This window comes from Ictalurus furcatus, chromosome 12 (assembly GCF_023375685.1).
Source record: "Ictalurus furcatus strain D&B chromosome 12, Billie_1.0, whole genome shotgun sequence".
NCBI classification, from domain to species: Eukaryota; Metazoa; Chordata; class Actinopteri; order Siluriformes; family Ictaluridae; genus Ictalurus; species Ictalurus furcatus.
Window position 1 is genome coordinate 1,060,672 of NC_071266.1, and position 21,751 is coordinate 1,082,422.

The window sequence follows — 21,751 nt, forward strand, 5'->3', positions numbered from 1 at the left end:
GGACCGCCGATGTTGGGCCATATTGTGCAAGATAAAAGGTTCGAGTCACCCGATATCCCGTTTCCAAAAATTATGATCTGCATTCACGGGAGTCTTTTCATATACTGCAGCAAAATGTACTGTACTATGACACACACACACACACACACACTGGGATGCTTATGAACTCTAGAAGTAAATTCATTTACGGCGAACGCGTCCTCCTGCTCAGATGGTGTGCAAGGCATAATTCGTTGAGAAAAATAATGTAACATAATTTAATCCGTGACGGATACAAGTGTGATTTTCAATTATGTGATTAACAAGAAGAAAGTTGCAGGGGGTCAAAGCGGTACCAAGAATTAATTAAACTTCCCAAGGTACGACTATTATTAAGTTCTGTAGAACAAGATTAAATGTATGAACAAACAAACAAACAAAAAAAAAAGGGCCAGTAAACATCAACCCATATCAAAAATTTGATAGAACTTGGATGGATATGAATTATTGAATTTCAACTTGTAGTTCAAGTTATAATGAACGTGTTACATGTGCAAACTGAACCATTTAAATAATTTACCCGTGTCCTTTGGGCAAAGAAAACTAAATGAAAAAGAACCTCTAGGTAGATGTAATAAAAGGATAGGTACCTTTGTGCCTCACACAAAAAATGCCCACCATACTAAAGCAGGCATTAAAGCATGGCATATCTGTCTATTGTTACAATAATTCTGCTCGGTGTTTGTATACAGTATCAAGCAAAACTATACAGTTCCTCCGAAACACAATTGATGTACTGTTTAAGGTGTGATCTGTTAGTTTATGCAAATACGGTTGAGGCGTCTAGGTAACTGCTCTTTGGATAGGATTCTTCTGCAGCTTTAACTCCACACTGTAAAACACGATATCCCCGTTGAGTCACATGAACTTCTCTTTAACTCCAATTGGCACGACAAGTTTTGGACATTCAATTCATGTTTATAAGTTTTCAAAAATGAGACTTAAAAGTAACCCATCGTCTTGACCAGTAAAAGCTGACTTTTTGAGTTGAAACAAAGCTTATCTTCAAGTTGAGTTTACTCATGTTTTTAAGGCAGCAGGTGAACTTTCGTTTCTCGTTTTAACCACCTAAAATGTTTTACAGCATATGCAAGATGTTCCCATTAATGCAAGTCTTTAGAGTAACAAAAAATTGGCTGATGATTTAAGGTTAAAACAAAGGCGAAGTGCTTGCTGTCCGAAAGCCCATGACCAGCATCAGCTTTCTCTATTACACAGGACACCTAAACAAGCAGAATTATAAAATGATACCATGCAACCAGTCCAACCAGAAAAAAAACAAGTCTTCTTTCTTTAAGCTATTTCTTAGAGAAAAGCATTGAGATAGAGATTTTTTTTAAAAAGCAATCACTTTAAATGATAAAGTTCAAACTACATAAAACATTTCTTTACAATAAATGGCACAGCTTTCATCTCAAATGCCAAGGACAAATGAAAGGAAAACACAACTAGATAGGTAACTATTTAAGATAAAAGATCCATTCAGCATAATATAGCATTGTCTAAACCTCTCAAATGCTTTTGGAAACTGCAACCTCTCAGATTCCAAGATGTGTGCCATAAAGGGAAGTGAGGGGCTTGAGCTACTGAAAACCGCAAGCTTCTCTCACTCATTTCTTTTCTCCTCCATTTCAGAAGTATATAAGATGCAAATTTCACCAAGTGGAAAAACAAGGCATTAGAACAGTCACGTCAGCTTCAAAAAGCTACACGGTTACAAATAATGACTGTTTTTAGAATATGTAGACATGTACAGTATTGCTCAAAGACAAAAATCACTTCTAACAGCCGGCAGTGTACAATTTATAGTCACTAATTCTGGAACACTTCATAACAATATCCTGAATGGTGTTTTAAAAAATAAAACAGGAAAAGTGAAAGAAAGCATTTCGGAAAAATTACAGAAACAAATCAGGAACAATTATTTAAATAAAAAGTTGAGAGAAAATCCAGAATTCAGTATCTATTCTTAGTTCCTATTCTGGGTTACACCTAACAAGCAAGTAGCAATTACTAAAATGAAAATTTCAACAAAATGTTTGTTGCCACATTGTATCCCTGCTCTAAAAATCCTCAGGGGGGTTTTTCAAAGCTTTGGCGAACAGGAGTCACACATTTCCAAATAATTTCAACATCTAGCAGATTGAATATATAGCCACAGTGATTAATTACAAGACATGAAAGAATGGCCACGTTCTCCAGACATGACTTTATCAACATATTTGTACTCCACTCGTTCACCTAATTAATCCAGACTTCAGGAAGATAAAGGCAGTGGAGCGGTCAGTTCTTCAGTTAAATCTCTACATAGTACACAAACTAATAAAATCAAACAAATCCAGCCTAAAATATGTATATTTTTCTAAATAGACACAGACTTGTGTCTGTTGTTTTTTTTTTTATCCGACAATACGAATATAATAAAATTGAGCATATGAATGCTGACATTCATATGGACACAACAGTGCCACAAAGTCAGAATTATATTTACGTAACTGAAAAGTAATTTTTTTTTGTAGAAAAGCAGACAGTCTAACCCTGACGGGAAGCTATATTTTATATATATATATATATATATATATATATATATATATATATATATATATATATATATATATATATATATATATATATATAAATTTAAAAAATAAAATAAAAAAACAAAAATAAAAAAAGGTACTAGCTTATAGCTCAAAGAATGATCTTCACTTGAGATGGTCAGTAGTGATGAGAGGTGCTGAGCGATCGTTAGTGAATGTGCGTCTGAGTTTCACCCCCCGGCGGATCATGCTTAGCATATCACTGCCACCACTTGGCATCTGATTGGGTTCATTTGTGTCATCTGAATGATTTGCAGTGTCTGCAGCTGGAGCAGCTGACCAGCAGTGTAGTGCAGTATTCTGTTGAGGTAGTTTGCACTGCTGCTGTTTTTGTTGATTTTGCTGCTGGATTAGATGCTGTTGTTGGGGAAACTGAGGATGCTGAGCAGGTATGTGCTGTACCTGTTGCGGATTCTGTTGCTTGTAGTGATGTAGATGTGGGTGCTCTTTTTGTGCTTGGATGTAATGTTGATATTTCGCCTCCTGTTGTGCTTGACTGTACTGTTGTTGAGACGGCACCGGGTGCTCCTGTGTGTTGTACTCTTGCTGATATTGCCGTTGTTTTTGGTTGTTCTGTTGATGATTGTCATTGTGGTGTTGGAAGTGCCTTTGCTGTTGCTTGCTAGTTTGGTAGATCTGCTCTGTAATGCATACTGGTGGCTGCCGAGGGAACATCGAATAGTATGGGGTTGGCATTGTACTAATATTCCGGTTGGAGGTGCAGAGTGTGTGTTTAGCATGTGCCAAATCGGAGCTGGTGTGCCGAGCAGCTTGAGGGGGCACTTGTGGACCCACTGCCTCCTTGCTGCCACTATGGCCTGAAGCCATACCTGCTGAGGATGTAGATGGCTTCAGTGGCACCTATGAAGAGAGGTCCATGTCCATTGACGTATTGGACATGTATATAATTTTCAGAATTTTTAAAAACATTATACAAGTTACATAAAAAAAAGACAGAACAAACAATTAAAAACTACAAAAGCAGAACGGTATACTATCACGGGACTTGCAAACTAAGGATGATAAGGTTCAGCAAGCGTGGATCCTTAGAATATTAAATTGTTAGTATTTAGGGATTACCTGTGGTGTGGAGATGGGGATGGGCACTCCTCCGCTGATGGTGCAACGACGGAGGTTGGCTTTGCTGGATGGTTTACGCCGGATCGTGGCTGTGTGGGGTTGATGTAGCAGTAGTGACTCAGGCTCAGTCAGAAGGCTCACGGTGGATGCTGGTCTCTTGCTCTGGAACAGTTTACGGTAGTTCAGGCTCAGCTCACTGTTACGTGGAATCGTGCAGGATTTGTCAAAATCAGATGGACTGGGTGCGTCATCGCCTCCGTGGAGAGAGATATAATCATAGTCTTCTGAGAATGAAGTAGAAAGACAAAGGCAAACCGAAAAGGAGAACAGAATAGATAAGAAAAGGAGGAATAAAGGAAAACAAGCATCAGGAAAGGACAAGTTCAGTATTATTATAGACTTAAGGTGGTTTATGAGATGTTGTGTTTTTGTGTGGAAAATGATGTTGGCACAGTTTAATGTGACCAGGTGAAGGCTTCTCTGTACGATAGTGGAGTTTTCTGGGATGTTCAATGGAATTAGTCTAAAAACACTAGTACAAACTGATCAAGAACTGATGTATTCCCTGAGAACCTCAATCAGATATGAAATGTTTAAGTCTGAATATTGGATAAGATATTACATCTTTTGTGTGCTTCTTATTGCACTTGTTGACTGATGAGTAAGAAACATATTCATGTTTGCAAACACACACACGACCAAAATGAAATATTTGAATAGAATTTAGTCTGTACAATATTAGTCAGAGACCTACCATATACAGTGGTGCTTGAAAGTTTGTGAACCCTTTAGAATTTTCTACATTTCTGCATAAAGATTTCTACAGTCTACAATTTTCTACATTTCTGCACCGGATTTTCATACCACAAGTCCTAAAAGTAGACAAAGAGAACCCAATTAAATAAATGAGACAAAAATGTACTTTTTTACATTTAAAATTTACATTTACTTTTTGGGGAAAATGATCTAATATTACATCTCTGCGAGTGGAAAAAGTAAGTGAACCTTTGCTTTCAGTATCTGGTGGGCCCCCCTTGTGCAGAAATAACTGCAACTAAAAGTTTCCAGTAACTGTTGATCAGGCCTGCACATTTTAGCCCATTCTTCAGTCCAGAACAGCTTCAACTATGGGATGTTGGTGGGTTTCAGACATGAACTGTTGCTTCAGGTCCTTCCACAGCATTTCTGCTGAAATAAGGTCAGGATTTTTACTTGGCCATTTCAAAACCTTAACTTTATCCTTCTTTAACCGTTCTTTGGTAGAACGACTCGTGTGCTTAGGATCTTAGGATTCTCTTACTGCATGACCCACTTTCACTTGAGATTCAGTTCACAGATAGATATCCTCACATCTTCCTTCAGAATTCACTGGTATAATCCAGACAGCTGAGCCTGCTGGGTTTAAACACCTCCCTCTGCAACTGCATCCTGGACTTTCTGACCAGGAGACCCCAGTCTGTAAGTATTGGCAACTCCACTTCCAACACCACCACACTGATCACCCCACCCCACCCACAGCACTGTGTGCTCAGTCCACTGCTGTTTACCCTGCTGAGTCATGACTGTGCTGCAATGTTCAGTTCTAATCACATCAAGTATGCTGATGACACTACAGTTGTGGGCCTCATCAGCAACAACGATGAGTCAGCGTACAGGCTACGACCCTAATTTAAACCAGTTTTTTCCAATAGTGAAGCTTTAAATCTAAGAAAAGAACAAAAGTTTCCATCGACCAGAAAGGAGAAAATGGAATTCATTGAACGCCGAGGAAGGACATTCATATTTACCCATGCACACACGAATCGACTTCCTACACTGAAAAAAAAAAACGCTCAGTAAATAAACACTCACCTGAGCTGAGGCTCGGACCTTGGTTGCCGGCATACAACACCAAGAACATTACCGCTGAGCTATTCCAAAACAGACGTCTTAGCTACGTTAATTTAAACACTATTGTTATTGTACCTGTACTACGTGATGCGATCAAGCTTACTTTGTATAATTCAGTTTTGTAATTAGAAACTTATTTAAATTTGTTTTATGATAAATGTTGTTGATGATAAATGTAATTTTTATATAAACCATATGTACTATTTTTTTCTTAAATCTTACCGACCACACAGTCCATTTTTTTTGTGTACTATGTGTTCAGCTACAGTATGTCGTTCCATGCACCACCTGGTGGTTATTGGGTGAAGCACAACAAATGAATTTAAATTCTACGAAGCGTGAATGCAGGGTGCTGCGTGACCACCAGTGACGAATCGCGTGAAAAACCGTGCATTCTTAAAGGCCACGTCTGTATAGAGGAATGACAATAAAAACCCACTTGACTTGAATTCATGGTTCCATTAACGATGGCAAGTTGTCCTGGCCCAGATGCAGCAAAACAGGCCCAAACCATGATACTACCATCACCATGTTTCACAGATGGGATAAGGTTCTTATCTGGAATGCAGGGTTTTCCTTTCTCTAAACATAACACTTCTCATTTAATTTCCTATTTTGGTCTCATCTATCCACAAAACACTTTTGCAATAGCATTCTGGCTTGTCCACGTGATCTTTGGCAAACTGCAGACAGGCAGCAACATTCTTTTTGGAGAGCAGTGGCTTTCTCCTTGCACCGCTGCCATGCACACCATTGTTGTTCAGTGTTCTCCTGATGGTAGCCAATGTGAGAGAGGACTTTAGTTGCTTAGAAGTTACCCTGGTTTCTTTTGTGACCTCATGGACTATTACACGTCCTGCTCTTGGAGTGATCTTTGTTGGTCGACCATTCCTGGGAAGGGTAACAACAGTCTTAAATTTCCTGATATGTGTCTGACTGTGCACCGGTGGAGTCCAAACACTTTAGATATGGTTTTGTAACCTTTTCCAGCCTCATGAGCTTCAAGAACTCTTTTTCTGAGGTCCTCAAAAATCTCATTTGTTTACGCCATGATAAACTTCCACAAACACATGTTGTGAAGATCAGACTCTGATAGATCCCTGTTCTTTAAATAAAACAGGGCGCTCACTCACACCTGATTATCATCCCATTGACTGGAAACACCCGACTGTAATTTCACCTTCAAATTAAACGGATAATCCTACAGGTTCACATACTTTTGTCACTCACAGATATGTAATATTGGATCATTTAACGCAATAAATAATTGATCAAGTATAATATTTTTGTCTCATTTGTTTAACTGGGTTCTCTTTGTCTACTTTTAGGATGCAGGACTGTTATTTTAGGTCATATTTATGCAAATATATAGAAAATTCTAAGGGGTTAACAAACTTTCAAGCACCACTATAGAGGAGGTTCTTTCCTTATTGCTGTGAAAGAACAATGCAGTGTTTTTAACGTGTATACTAAAGACTCCTGGTTTGCATACAGGCAGCAGTTTGATGTGCATGACCTGCTACTGATCTTTGCCATAGATTAGACCATAATTTCACAATTCAGATTGATCTCCACAGTAAAAGTGATGTCATTGTTCAGTTATAAATCAGGATATTGGGTAAGACATCATCAAATCTAGATAAGCATAGATTATAAAAAACATGAAACAACCACACAGCATAAACCGGCAAATAATCACATAATATGCTGCTTCTGAGCCGAGACACTATTTCATAGTGAAAGACACGTGGAACACAAGTTCTAAGGGCCCTACAGATTTTGGAAAAAAAACGTCAACTCCACACATTTCATATGACCATACATTTTTGTGTTAAGTAAGGTGTATCTACTTTATTTCCATGAGATGAAGGCAGCCTTCACAAGCTTTTCACAATACTTGATTGTGCCAGATTTTTCCCTCAGTCAGGTTGTGGACCTCCTTGGTGAGACGCACATTTTCAGTTCAGTCCACAGCTTTTCTATGGGATTCAGGTGGACCGTCAGAGACAAATTTGGAGGTATGCTTAGGATAACGGTCCTGCTGGAAGACACAGTTGCAGCCAAGTTTTAACATTCTGGCTGATGTCTTGAGGTGTTGCTTCAATATTTCTAGGCAATCCTCCTTTATCATGGTGCCATCTATTTTCTGAAGTGCAACAGTCCCTTTTCCAGCAAAACTCCCAGACAACACAATGTTGCCACTCCAAGCTTCACAGGTCACACATTAAAAGCTTCACACTTTTCCCCCAATACATAGTGCTGATTTGTATATCAATTGGGCTTTTTATGCCAGTGTTCTAGTAGGTTCTTCATCTTTGCATGATGGCCTTTAAGGCCATGGCAGTGTAGGACTCTCTTAATGGTGGACGTTCCTACTTTGGTACCTCACGCCTCCAACTCATTCACCAGTTCCTTTGTTGTAATCTTGGGCTTCAGCTGAACCTTTCAGTCCAGAGTATGTTCATTCCTGTGAGTTAATTTGTGCCTCTTTCCTAAATGATGCAGTGTCTGTGTGATCCCAAGATTTTTATATTTGTATACAATTGTTGTACAGATGCTGGTGGTACATTCAGTCGCTTTGTCAAGGAAGAAATTGCTCTTAAGGAGGAACCAGACATTAGAAGTCCGGTTTAATCTTCCAGATTGATTAAAGAGACGGTGAACTTGTAAACTTTTGTGATCTTGTATGTAAACCTTTGAACCACTCACATTCTGATATAGTGAATTAAAGCAGAATTAAATCCGTCTCTAATCAACTGTTTTACATTTTGCCGATGTGAGCAACATAGATGCCCTAATTGACGTGGCAAAAAATGCTTTACTCACATGAAATATGTGGAGCTGTGAAAGACTGAAATTGAATATCTTTAGTCTAGGTCAGTGGTTCCCAAACTGGGGTACGGTACCCCTGGGGTACGCGAGGTGACGGAGGGGGTACGGGCGCAAAATGCTGATTTACTGTTCATTTAATTCCGCCTCACTAAATAACATTAAAATTCTAATTAATGTTTTCCCCACGGCCAAAAAATAAACTTCTGCCCCCTCCAGTGTACAAACAGCAAAATTACAATGTTCTAAAGGTCAAATACATGACATCCAATCAAATTATAATGTCTTTCGCGGTCAAATTATCCTGTCTTTCGCGGTCAAAACTGCATCCACTCACAGTCACGTGTCAGTGTGCATCTTACCGCAGGTCATTTATCACCAGCACACGGATATATGATGAAGTAATAGCTCGTAACATTAAAATGGAGAAGTACAAAGCTTTCGGCCCGCAACCACAGCAAGCCCCGCTGATCCACAGTCCTCTGACAGCAGTGGCCCAGGTCTCTCTAACACCGCATCCGTAGGAAGCGTACGTGCACCCACTGCTACTAGCCCAGTTCACGCGGATACAGACAGCAGTGTATCCGAAGGTGAAACGCCATCTCTTCCTCACCAGCAATCCGCAGAAAAAACATCAAAGAGGCGCAAATACGATGAGAAATATATTTCTTTGGGCTTTACACACGCTGACAGTGAAGAAAATCCCCAGCCACAGTGTGTGTATGTGCAAACGTACTCTTTCATACCTGCATGAAACCAGCATTTCTGTACAGACATTTAGAAACAAGGAATGCTACTTACTTTTTGCTACATAAACCTCGAGAGTTTTTTGATAGACATTTAAGACAACTCAGGAGTAGTAACAGTGTAGGAAACCCTAAATAGGAAGGGTCTGGAAGCATCCTACATGGAGAGTTGCAGAGTGAATAAGACGGGCAAACCCCATACTATTGTGGAGGACTTCATTCTTCCTGCTGCGGCTGATAGAGCTGCTGTAACGCTTGGGGAAAAGGCCAAAAAAAACCCACCAGAGGATGCCCTCGTCAGACAACACAGTTTGAGAGGGGGCACGCAAAGGGATATTAAATGTCGGGGGGGGGGGGGGGGGGGGGGGGTGTACGCCACTGTAAAAAATTTAGGAACCACTAGTCTAGGTGTATATAAACTTTTGGCCTCAACTGTAAATGTAAAAATGGAATTTGAGAAAAAATAAAACCTCCATTAGATCCTATATTCTGTGGAAACCTGCAGTAATCAGGTGTGTGTGTATATATGAGAGGCTGTGTGTGTGTGTGTGTGTGTGTGTGTGTTCTCACCATGATGTAAGGGTATTGTATCTTCAGAACAGGATGGTGTTGTTGTCTGGGTACTATATCCACTGGAGCAGTGCAGAGACTCACGGCTAGCGTGAGGGGTCTCTGAGTTGAGTGCACCCGCTAATGTCAGAGCTAGTTCCTCTCTGGCTGTCTTCGGCTATATATAGGAGAGACGGACACTCAAAGCATCAATTGATGAATCATGATACATAACTAATACAAAGCTATCGGTCCTATTCTAAAACATAGAAAACAATGTCTAGCTTATCAGCTACTGGATTCAGCTACTACAAATCCTTGCGCTGATTCAACACTAGTTGGTTAGTGGCCTGCCTACATGTGTACCTTTCCTGATGTGGACTGGGCTCTAGCTCTTTCCCCATAACCACTGTAAACTTGATGTGGACGAGGCACAGAGGTGCCATTCTCTCTGCCAGGAACATTGTGGCTCTGCTCCTTTAACACATGAACAGACAAAAGACAATCTCATAAGATGGCAGAAACAGCAGCACCAATGTAAATGGTAGCTAATCCCTGAACATGTTGCAAAGTCAGACCGAATGGTATTACACTACACCACCGTTTATGTTGTCATTGCATCTTGTAGACATGTAACATTATGCACTGTTCCAAACAACTGCAAGATACACTTAGCCACAGCCACATAGTGCACCAAGTTAAGAGAAAACATACAGCAACAAGGGATGTACCTCTTTCCCAGTTTAATTATTCAGCTACTGGTAAGAGTTAATGAACAGATATTCGCTTAACCACTAGGATAGGAGGAAAATGTGTTCAACATGCTGCACTGCAATTCTGACAACAATATATTATACGTTATACTTTCCTTCTTTCTGTCAAGTGCCTATTTAAAATGATTTTTTTTAAACGGCGATCGAGCGTTTTTGTATAGCGGATTTATATAGCGGATGTCAGCGTTGATCTAAGAAGCCATACGAGTCCTCATAGTCGGGGTTGCCTTGAACCTGGGGGTCGCAGGAAAACTTTTATTTTAAAACGATTGTACACGGAGGTTCACAGAGAAGACACTGGCAGATTTTTGGATATCCGTGCATACCGAATACGGAACATGGCATAGAAAAAAAAACCTCTACCATTTGCATCGACCTATTAAGAAACTGGTGTTGCTTAAGAGGTTCAGTTTAAATAGATCTAAAAATAGTCTCAAGTTTAAAAATAGATTCGGCCAATTAATCAATTACGAAAATAATCGTAAGCTGCAGCCCTAGTGTGTTAGCAATCTGGCTAACTAGGAACAGCATACTAACAGTGCTGAACAACTGGTTGGCTAGACAGTTAGACATGGGACTGAGCCAAAGTGTTGAGGTGAGGTCCTACCTGGTGGACATGTGTGGGAAATAGAGGCAAGGCAACGTCAAGTCAAGCTCACTGGTGGAGAGTGTGGTATAATGAGGGAGAACCACTCAACCATACAAATGGCACATATTTACTTAATTATTATTAATTATTCACAATTAAAAATCAGCTGACACATCAATAACATACTGAAAAAATTAGGGTTACATGCAGTATTAGGTTTCAGTCAAACATCGCATGTAGAAATTGCGTACGTGATGGGTTTACTAGAGAATTTGGACGCTTCCAGTGCTAACAATAGAGCTGTTTTCAGCCAAAAGGCTACTGTTCGGAGACAGCCACAAGCAGACGAGTTTCTTAAAGATGATGCAACTTTAACTATAACTTGCTGGAGCAAGTTATAGTTATCAAGGCAGATAAAGCAATTTCCATATTCAAATGACAGCGTATATCCATACACATTCTTCACTACTCTAATTTGGTGTTTCCATTATTCTTGTAACTAGGCATTGTACAAAAGTGGCCTGAGCGAGGAGAGAGAGCATGAGTAAGAGAGGGAGAAAGTGCAAATGATGGAGAGCAAAAGCAAGAGAGAACAAAGGAAAACAAATCCATGAGGTCAAAGTGTAGCAGTGCTCCGTACCTAGATTAGCACAACAGACAGATGTTGGGTCCATTAGATACTTTGCCATTGAAATAAAACTGTCTTTTGATACCATCTGAAAGCTATGCAAATGTTTCTGTTTGTATGCATGTGTGTACACTCAGCACTACCTGCCCTGCTTCTTGGACTTGCAAATGCATGCCATCCATAACAGTGGAGATAGAGTCCAGAGAGGGCACGTGATGCACTGAGGCATAGTTGCTAGAAAGAGGCACATATTCAGAGGAAGGGCAAAGATAATTACTGTTAGCATTCATTGTCTCCAAATGTACATTATTTGCATCAAAACCAAGTAAAAGTGTTCCCCAAACAAAATAACTAAATAAAAACAAACAAGTACAGAGACACCTGCTAATGCTGCTTTTGCGTGACATTGTGTTGCTTGGAGATGCAGGTGGAGTCTGGAATGCGTAGGTGTATTCAGAACGTTTCAGGTCAAGAATAACCTGTAGGGAGAAAAGGGGAGAGGGGTATAGAACGAGAGAGAGAGAGAGAGAGAGAGAGAGAGAGAGAGAGAGAGAGAGAGTTACAGTATCTGTATACTGACCTGTATCTGCACAAACTCAGTAGGTGCCGTGTCTGTGAAAGTTGAGGTATTACCTGTTCACTAGCAGGTGGTAAAGCACTGGGATCTACTGTCAGGTGACAAAGGTCTTCAAGAATCGACTGTAGATGTGTTACTTCACCGAGCATACTAATCTCCTCATCCTGAAAAAAGAAACACAATAAAAAAAATCACAAGCAACATATACTGGAAGACCAATAGTAAAAAATTAATTAATTAATTAATAATGAATAAATAAATAATAAAAATCAAAGAATTAATGACAGAGTAGCACAAAAAAAAACACAAAAAACAAACAATAAAATCCTAAAATGTACCCTTATGGCAGTGGTTCCTAACATTTTTACAGTGGTGTATGTACGCCCCTCCGGCATTTAATATCCCTTTGCGTGCCCCCTCTCAAACTGTGTTGTCTGACGAGGGCATCCTCTGGTGGGTTTTTTTTGGCCTTTTCCCCAAGCATTACAGCAGCTCTATCAGCCGCAGCAGGAAGAATGAAGTCCTCCACAATAGTATGGGGTTTGCCCGTCTTATTCACTCTGCAACTCTCCACGTAGGATGCTTCCAGACCCTTCCTATTTAGGGTTTCCTACACTGTTATAAGGGTCTTATTACTCCTGAGTTGTCTTAAAAGTCTTTCAAAAAACTCTCGAGGTTTATGTAGCAAAAAGTAAGTAGCATTCCTGGTTTCTAAATGTCTGTACAGAAATGCTGGTTTCATGCAGTTACGAAAGAGTACGTTTGCACATACACACTGTGGCTGGGGATTTTCTTCACTGTCAGCGTGTGTAAAGCCCAAAGAAATAAATTTCACATCATATTTGCGCCTCTTTGATGTTTTTTCTGCGGATTGCTGGTGAAGAAGAGATGGCGTTTCACCTTCGGATACACTGCTGTCTGTATCCGCGTGAACTGGGCTAGTAGCAGTGGGTGCACGTACGCTTCCTACGGATGCGGTGTTAGAGAGACCTGGGCCACTGCTGTCAGAGGACTGTGGATCAGCGGGGCTTGCTGTGGTTGCGGGCCGAAAGCTTTGTACTTCTCCATTTTAATGTTACGAGCTATTACTTCATCATATATCCATGTGCTGGTGATAAATGACCTGCGGTAAGATGCACACTGACGCGTGACTGTGAGTGGATGCAGTTTTGACCGCGAAAGACAGGATAATTTGACCGCGAAAGACATTATAATTTGATTGGATGTCATGTATTTGACCTTTAGAACATTGTAATTTTGCTGTTTGTACACTGGAGGGGGCAGAAGTTTATTTTTTGGCCGTGGGGAAAACATGAATTAGAATTTTAATGTTATTTAGTGAGGCGGAATTAAATGAACAGTAAATCAGCATTTTGCTCCCGTACCCCCTCCGTCACCTCGCGTACCCCAGTTTGGGAACCACTGCATTACGGTACTCAGAAAGAACACCATTTCATGAATAGCTTGTAAATGTCACTAGACTTTTGTTCATATGCATATAGCCTCTTTCTTTCTCTCTTTAAAAACAAAAAAAAAAAGATTAAATACCTCCTGATAAGTAATACACAGTGTATTATATTGCATAAACATGTTACAATATGGTGTGTGTGTGTGTGTGAGCATGAGAAAACTCACAAGAACAGGTTTTAGCATTGTAACAAAAGAGCAGAAGCGTCCTCGTTCCTCAATGAGCGCTCTGCACACAGCTCTCTTCTCCAGATCCTCTAACTCAGTATAGCGAGTGTTTACATCCTGCAACGCACTGTCCAACTGCATCCGCACCTCATCCTTACCTATGCACACAAAAAATTCTTAAACTATGAACACTGTAAAACATGTCTGTAAAGGGGTATTTACTCATCCAGGACATGTGACTGTAGAAGTAAGTAAAGGAGACCTGTAATTTTGGGGGAACCACATCAGTTCATCAGGCTTATTACTTCTCACTACCAGACAATGACACAACCTCAGAAGATTGAGAACTTAATAATCCCTGATCAGCTCAAACATATATTTCATATAGAATGGGTATAAAAAGGTCTACTGTTAAAATGGCAGGTATTTGTGATGAAACCAAGATAAATCATGTCAGAACTTTTCCAACACTCAATGTGAAAATACAACATAAAAATAAAGTGAAGAAAAAAAAAAAAATCAAACATTTTCAGAAAAAATAGGAAAATAAAAAAAGTTAGAATAGCCAGGATGCATAAGTGTGCACACCCTTTTATAATTGGGGATGTAGCTGTGTTCAGAATGAACCAATCACATTCAATCTCATGTTCAAAAGTAACATCCAGCTGTCATCAATGAAATGATTCTGATTAACCCCAATTAAAAACCAGTAGTTTCTGTAGGATTTTCTTCACATGATCTGACTGCTGAAGCCATGGTCCCCAAAGACCTCCCAAAGCGTGTGGTATCGATCAGGAGAGGGGTATAAAAGAATTTCCAAAACATTAGATGCACCATGGAACACCGTGAAGGCCATCAACAACAAGTGGAGAAAATGGGGCACCACGGTGACATCACCAAGAACAAAACGGCCTTCCAAAATGTACAAAGGAACAAGGCAAAAAATGACCAGGGATGTTGCCAGTAGACCTACGGCGACATTAAAGGAGCTGCATGAACATCTGATAAGTATTGATTACTCTCGGACAACAATCTTTCATATTCTTCACATGTCTGGACTATGGGGTAGGGTGGCTAGACAGAAGCCCTTTACTACAAAAATAACAAAAACAAAAAAATACATCAAAGCTCAAATAATCAACCAAAATCTTGAGGCAAAATGTTTTATGCTCTGATGAGGCCAGTTCCAAAAGAGTATAATAATTTCATAGGTCACCACAGAGCACCATACCCACAGTGCAGCATGGTGGTGGCAGCATCACGCTATAGGGCTGATTTTCTTCAGCCAGAACTGGGTCCATTATCAAGGTGGAGGGAATCATGAATAGTTACAAATACCAGTATATTTTAGTGCAAAACCGTGAGGTGTCACAGTAATGACCCAAAGCACACCTCCAAATCAGCAAAGGAACAGGTTAACCAAAAGAAGATCAAAGTTTTTGAATGACCAGACCTGAAAACAACAAGAAAAATCTGTGGGGTGACCTGAAGCGGGCTGTGCACAGATGTCCTTACAGCTTGATGGATCTAGAATTTTTTTTTTGCAAGAAAGAGTGGGAAAATATTGCCAAGTCAATCTGCCACACTGATGGACTCTTACTGAAACAGACTGAGTGGTGTAATAAAACCCAAAGCTGCTTCAACAAAGTATTGTTTAGGGGAGTGCACACTTATGCAACTAGGTAATTGTACGGTTTTTTCTTTTTTTGCGTTTTTCCCTAAAAATATTTCTGTTTTTCCACTTTATTTGTATATTTCGCAATTTGACATTAAAAGCAGAAAAGATCTAAAGTGATTTATCTTGGTTTCATTCGTTTTCTTCACATACTAACAATGGTGTGCAGACTTTATATCTACTGGATTACTCCATACGGATAGTTGCAATAGTTTATGAGGAAGAAATTGTGCTTTGAGGATTTTTTTTTAAATCAATGATGCATTTTGCTACCACTTACAAAGAGATTTACAGTCACACATGCCAGTATACGCCATGTGAGAACGTGTGCAGATCACACGATTAGGTCTTCTTTCTTATCTTATTCCTTCCTTCCAGTGTTCTTACTTTTCAAAATTGCCTCCACTCTCAGTGTTTATGCACTACTCACCCTTTTTTCTTTTATCTATTCAGTTTCTTCCCCTACATTATAATGCAATATGAGCCGGATTACAAAAACATTTGAGGTATATTGTGTGTTTTTGAGTCTTGCTGGCTCAGCACAGAGCACACCTTAGATGGGATATCAGTCCATTGCAGAGTACCACACACACAGACACACACTCACTCACACACTCACTCACACACTCACTCACACACTCACACACTCACACACACACACACACACTCACACACACACTCACACACACACACACTCACACACTCACACACACACACACTCACACACACACACACTCACACACACACTCACACACACACACACTCACACACACACACACTCACACACACACACACTCACACACACACACTCACACACACACACACACTCACACACACACACACTCACACACACACACACACACTCACACACTCACACACACACACTCACACACACACACTCACACACACACACTCACACACACACACTCACACACACACTCACACACACACACACTCACACACACACTCACACACACTCACACACACACTCACACACACACTCACACACACACTCACACACACACACACTCACACACACACACACACTCACACACACACACACACTCACACACACACACACTCACACACACACACACTCACACACACACACACTCACACACTCACACACACACACACACACACTCACACACACACTCACACACTCACACTCGTATGACAGAAGGACAATACAGAAAATTCCAGACAGTAAACTGAGCTCAGGATCAAACTAGGGACCTTGAAGCTGTGAGGTGGTAACACTACGCACTGCACTATCCAGAACTGTACTATCTAAATAAAAACAACTTAAAGGCATATTACATGATGCAGTAATTTAACAAGACCTGACACCTGAACCTGCATAAAATACACTATGTCCAAAGGTATGTGGAAATTACCGAGTTCAGGTGTTTCAGCCACACCTACTGATAACATGAATAAAATGAGGCACACAGCCATGCAAACTCCATAGTCAAACACTGACAGTAGAATGAGTCATATTAAAGAGCTCAGTGAGTTTGTACATACACTTCCTGGCAAAAAAAAGGTCACTGTTTGGATTTAAAAAAGCAAATACTTAAGATCCTATGAGCTGAACATTATTGCAGTGATTAATACGTTTCAGCTGGCAACAATTCTATTAACCCTAACCGATGCAGTGTGTAGCTTCTCATTTCTTAAACGACCGTGTCGGAAGATGTATCCCGTGTACGTGGAAAAGATGTTCCTGTGTTTCAGAAGAGTCAAATTATTGGCCTTCATCGAGCAAAGAAAACAACTAAGGAGATTGCTGCAATCCCTGGAATTGGGTTAAGAACCGTCCACCGCATTATTAACACCTGGAAGGAGAGTGGTGAACTGTCCACTCTGAGGAAGAAATGTGGTCGGATAAATGAATGCTCAGACTATTGAACAATCGTAATCAGAGATCTTTAAAACGCTTGGTGAAGTCCCATCGTAAAAAATCGCCAGCGGAACTCATGGCTATGGTTAATAGTGAACGTAAGAGCATTTCCACATGCACAGTGTGACGAGCACTTACAGAATCGAGAGTAAACAGCTGTGTGGCCTAATCAGTGTGAGGCTACAGTAATCAATTTGCTGGGAGCATGAAGACTGTAAGTCTGTGCAGCAGTGGAAAAAGGTCATGTGATCTGACGAGTCCAGAGTTACCCTATTCCAAAGCGATGGGTGCATCAGGGTAAGAAGGGAAGCACATGAAGCGATGCACCCGTCATGCGTAGTGCCTACTGTATAAGCCTCTGGAAGCAGTGTTATGATCTGGGGTCGCTTCAATCGGTCAGGCCGAGGCTCAGCAACATTATGCAGCAATAAAATGAAGTCACCCGAGTACCAGAACGTACTGAATGACCAGGTTATCCCATCAGTGGATTTTTTTCTTCCCAGATGGCACAGGCTTATTACAGGATGACGATGCCCAGATTCATGGGGCTCAAGTCCTGAAAGAGTGGTTCAGGAAGCATGAGGAATCGTTTTCACAAATAAACTGGCCACTACAGTCCTGCCCTTAAGCCCTTTGAAAGTCTTTGGGATGCGCTGGAGAAGACCTTACAGAATGGTTCAACTCTCCCGTCCTCAATACAAAATCTCAGGCAAAAATGAATGCAACTCTGGATGGAAATAAACGTCCTGTTGCACAAGGTTGTCGAAACAACGCCACGATGAAGGTGGTGCAACAGGCAGTGTATATACAGAGACATCAGATGTTAGTTTAACTGAACTAAGATGGCTTGTTAAGCCCCAACAAAATCCAGAAGAATTAGCAAAAGAATGCAGTGTTCAGTAATCCAAGTGTAGACACCACAGTATCTGAGTAGCTAAAAACCTACCTGTTTTTAAAAAGTCAGCTGAAGGCTTCAGGGTAAAACAGACAACCTAGTTATTAAGGCTGCAGTTAATCATACTGTGATCTTGATAAACCCTTCAACTTCCACAAAAACAAACTTAAGTAGCTTTGAGGAGTTTTATAACTGGCTAACTAGACTAATAATAAACATTTTCTAGATGCTTAATTACAGCTTGCCTAGGATTGCCACACTCCGCCGTGTGTCGTGTTATGCTGAAAAGAGCTGAGAAAATGCTGTGATCATAAAACAGCTGGTGTCTAATCACCTCTTCCTTTCACATATGATACTGAAGTTAGAGCAGTGTAACCGTTCATGAAGGTAGCTCCATAGTGCTAGCACAGTGTCATTCCTTAGGGACAACTTGTCACATTTTAGTTTTATTGTGTCTCATTAATTAAAGGCTTTATGTCCCAGGGTGCCATCATGTCTGTGGTACCTTCTGGCTCTCCTTCTCAGTTATGCTGTCATAGCTAGTTTTGCCAAGGAGGTCCCTGCTTACACTGTGAATCACTCTACATCATCTTAAACCATTAGAGGACAAGAGCAGACCCTAATAATCTAAAAAAAGACAACGTTAAAACTCTAAAGATGCTCATACTCAAGTTCTTTTAAACATACTTAGCACTACCTGACTATCGTGTAGAGCTATAGAAGAGCAATGATTTATAATTGTGTTATTAAGGGTCACCCAGAAGAGGATGGGTTCCCTTTTGAGTCCGGCTCCTCTCAAGCTTCCTTCTTCTTGCGACCTCAGCGAGTTTTTCCTCGCCACCTTCTCCTCTAGCTTTCTCATTACGGATGAATTTAAAATTCATATCCGGATTTCTATAAAGTTACTGGCCAATAAAGTCCCTTGTTAAATGTACTATATTAATAAAACTGAATTGAAACTGAATTCGGGTAGTTATACTTTTTGTTCCACGTCGTCATTCTTACCTTTTTTTACTTTCTTCTGCAGCTTGATAGTATCAGATGATTTCTTCCTGATATCTGCTCGTGTCTTTTTATACTCTAAACAGACAAATATTCAACAGTTCAAAAAAAATGTCTTAATGAATGAAATGCAAGTTTAAATAGCAAGAAATGATTTATACAATGTGAGTACAACACAAGGGGGACGTACATAATATCAGGCAGGTGGTTTTAATGTTATGGCCGATCGGTGTACCTCAGTGAGTTCATAAACACTCTGCTGAACTTAGTGAAATATGCTTCAGTAATGGTCATAAGAATTTCTAGGGGTGCGAATAATTGAAGTACATGTTGATTTCATGATATAAATTTTTTTTTACTTCAATTAATGGTTAAATTTGTTTCATATTTTCAGTGTGAAGTGAATCAAATACATTTTTTTAACTCACCTTTACCAATAATTACTGTGCCAATAATTCAGAAGCTGCCTGCAAGTCCACTGAGCATTCAGTCTTAATTTGTATGCATGCTGTATGAATATGTGATCGACACATGCTAGGAGAATGATTTTACTATCCGATGGTACCATGACTACAAAGTGAGTGTTTTTAACCATTTTTATGTTTTCTCTCCCCACCATAGTCATGGTGTATGTCTCGAATAGTGTATGACTGCAGTAAAGTTGCATTTGATATTCGCCTGACATTCTGCAGCAAGATAATGTACACGTCCTCCATCAGTGACGAATACATATTGTCTGCTAATGATTTCAACACAAATAAGGTGTTATTAAAGTCCCCTCCCTGTGCAATTTTTTTTCTTACCAAGGATAACATCCGTGCTGAGTGTCTTATGAATAACAAGTGCTGAGGGTGACCGCTGCAAGCTGAATGGGAGTTACTGCTTGCAACAAATCACTGACCACTTGTGTGTTAATAAGTCCAGGTCCCTAAATCAATTCCACATCTCGTGTGTCTGTTACATTTGCACCCAAATTATTCGAGTATGACCGTTTCTTTGGCATTCATCAAGTTCCAATACTGTGGCTGGATTACATGTTCACATGTAAACTTACTACACTTGCGCTATTATGAAGGAAATATGTCATCATAATTGTTGTCTTAGGATGCTGATGATATTCCTTTTAATGAGAGAGAGAGAGAGAGACCTACTAGCATGTTTTAGCACACAGAGAAAACCCAAAAAGGTGATTACTACACTGCTGATCAATGGCAAAAAGAGCTGCATGTCATGTTCAATAAATAAAGAGGTGCTGGTCTTTAGAGGTTTCAACCTTTCGCATGATCCTTATCAAGCTGACTGGCCACTTTTTTCCATTCCTCCAATGTCAGCTCCAGTGGACTGATCAGGTTATCCATGAAAGCGCTGCCACACACACACACACACACACACACACACACACACACACACACACACACACACACACACACACACACAGGGAAATGGTGTAAAGGATCAAAGAAATATACAATGACAATAAATATGATCTCACAGGAATGTGTCGTCAGTTCAGAGAACATGCCCTGGCATAATGTCAGATCATGCTTGATTCTAGCTTTAAAGCATGAGAATATTTTGAATACGTCCTTGTACAGGGGGGACAAATCATACATTTATTAACCAGCCCACTGCAAGTCAAAGCTACAGTGTGTTGCCCAGTCCCGGTTTTAGTTCATCCAGAAACCTACAGTTTAGGCCAATAATTGACATGCACCTAGGCTAAAGACAGACAAACTCCACACATTCCATTTGACCACAAATGTCCTGTTTTAAGTCAATTAAGTTATGTACTGGATTTCCATAAAAGGTCATTTCAAAAGAATACTAAACAGACAGATATACGTCTCCGTTTATATACTAGATCAGATTTTCAATGGGTCAAAAGTGCACATACAGTTGCTCAGACACACTTTCAGTTAAAATTTTCTATGGGGTTCAGGTCAGGGCTTTGTGATTACCATTCCAATACTTTCACCATTTAAGCCATGTTACAAGTGTGGAAGACCGAAAGGTGACCAAGTTTTAACTTGACTGACGATGTCAGTATTTCTAGACAATTCTCCTTCATGATGCCATATATGCACCAGTCCCTTTTGAGATTGAAGACTGATTAATAATGTGACCAGTCCCATGAATAATTCAATGAACTTTTGTCACTTTTTATTTATGAGGTTACAAAAAAAATGCTACAGTAATGACTTTGAATTAATTTTAAAGCTTTTCACTTGTAAAACTATGTATTATTGAAATAAACTCAACATGTCTGACATTTTTATCCCAGTTTCAAAATTCATAAATACTTTTTCTGTTAGAAAATGAAAAGAGGCCGCTAAAGGAAAAG

The 21,751-nt window shown here is 40.0% G+C and overlaps 1 protein-coding gene across 2 annotated transcripts in view; it reads right to left on the reverse strand.

Annotated features, from left to right (window-relative positions):
- Nucleotides 1–2,680: 2,680 nt before the first annotated feature.
- Nucleotides 2,681–21,751, reverse strand: part of mtss1 (MTSS I-BAR domain containing 1) — a 38,531-nt gene continuing 19,460 nt past the window's right edge. The window contains exons 5-14 of one of the 2 annotated variants that reach the window (XM_053637674.1): nucleotides 20,684–20,775; nucleotides 19,414–19,488; nucleotides 13,936–14,093; nucleotides 12,357–12,464; nucleotides 12,105–12,202; nucleotides 11,867–11,957; nucleotides 10,100–10,210; nucleotides 9,755–9,911; nucleotides 3,720–4,000; nucleotides 2,681–3,500 (exon numbers count right to left, since the gene is read on the reverse strand). In XM_053637674.1, coding sequence (XP_053493649.1) covers nucleotides 2,745–3,500; nucleotides 3,720–4,000; nucleotides 9,755–9,911; nucleotides 10,100–10,210; nucleotides 11,867–11,957; nucleotides 12,105–12,202; nucleotides 12,357–12,464; nucleotides 13,936–14,093; nucleotides 19,414–19,488; nucleotides 20,684–20,775 — 1,927 coding nt within the window. In that variant the 3' untranslated portion in view covers nucleotides 2,681–2,744. Of the gene's footprint in view, nucleotides 3,501–3,719; nucleotides 4,004–9,754; nucleotides 9,912–10,099; nucleotides 10,211–11,866; nucleotides 11,958–12,104; nucleotides 12,203–12,356; nucleotides 12,465–13,935; nucleotides 14,094–19,413; nucleotides 19,489–20,683; nucleotides 20,776–21,751 lie in introns of both variants that reach the window. The other variant, XM_053637673.1, reaches the window with a different exon arrangement.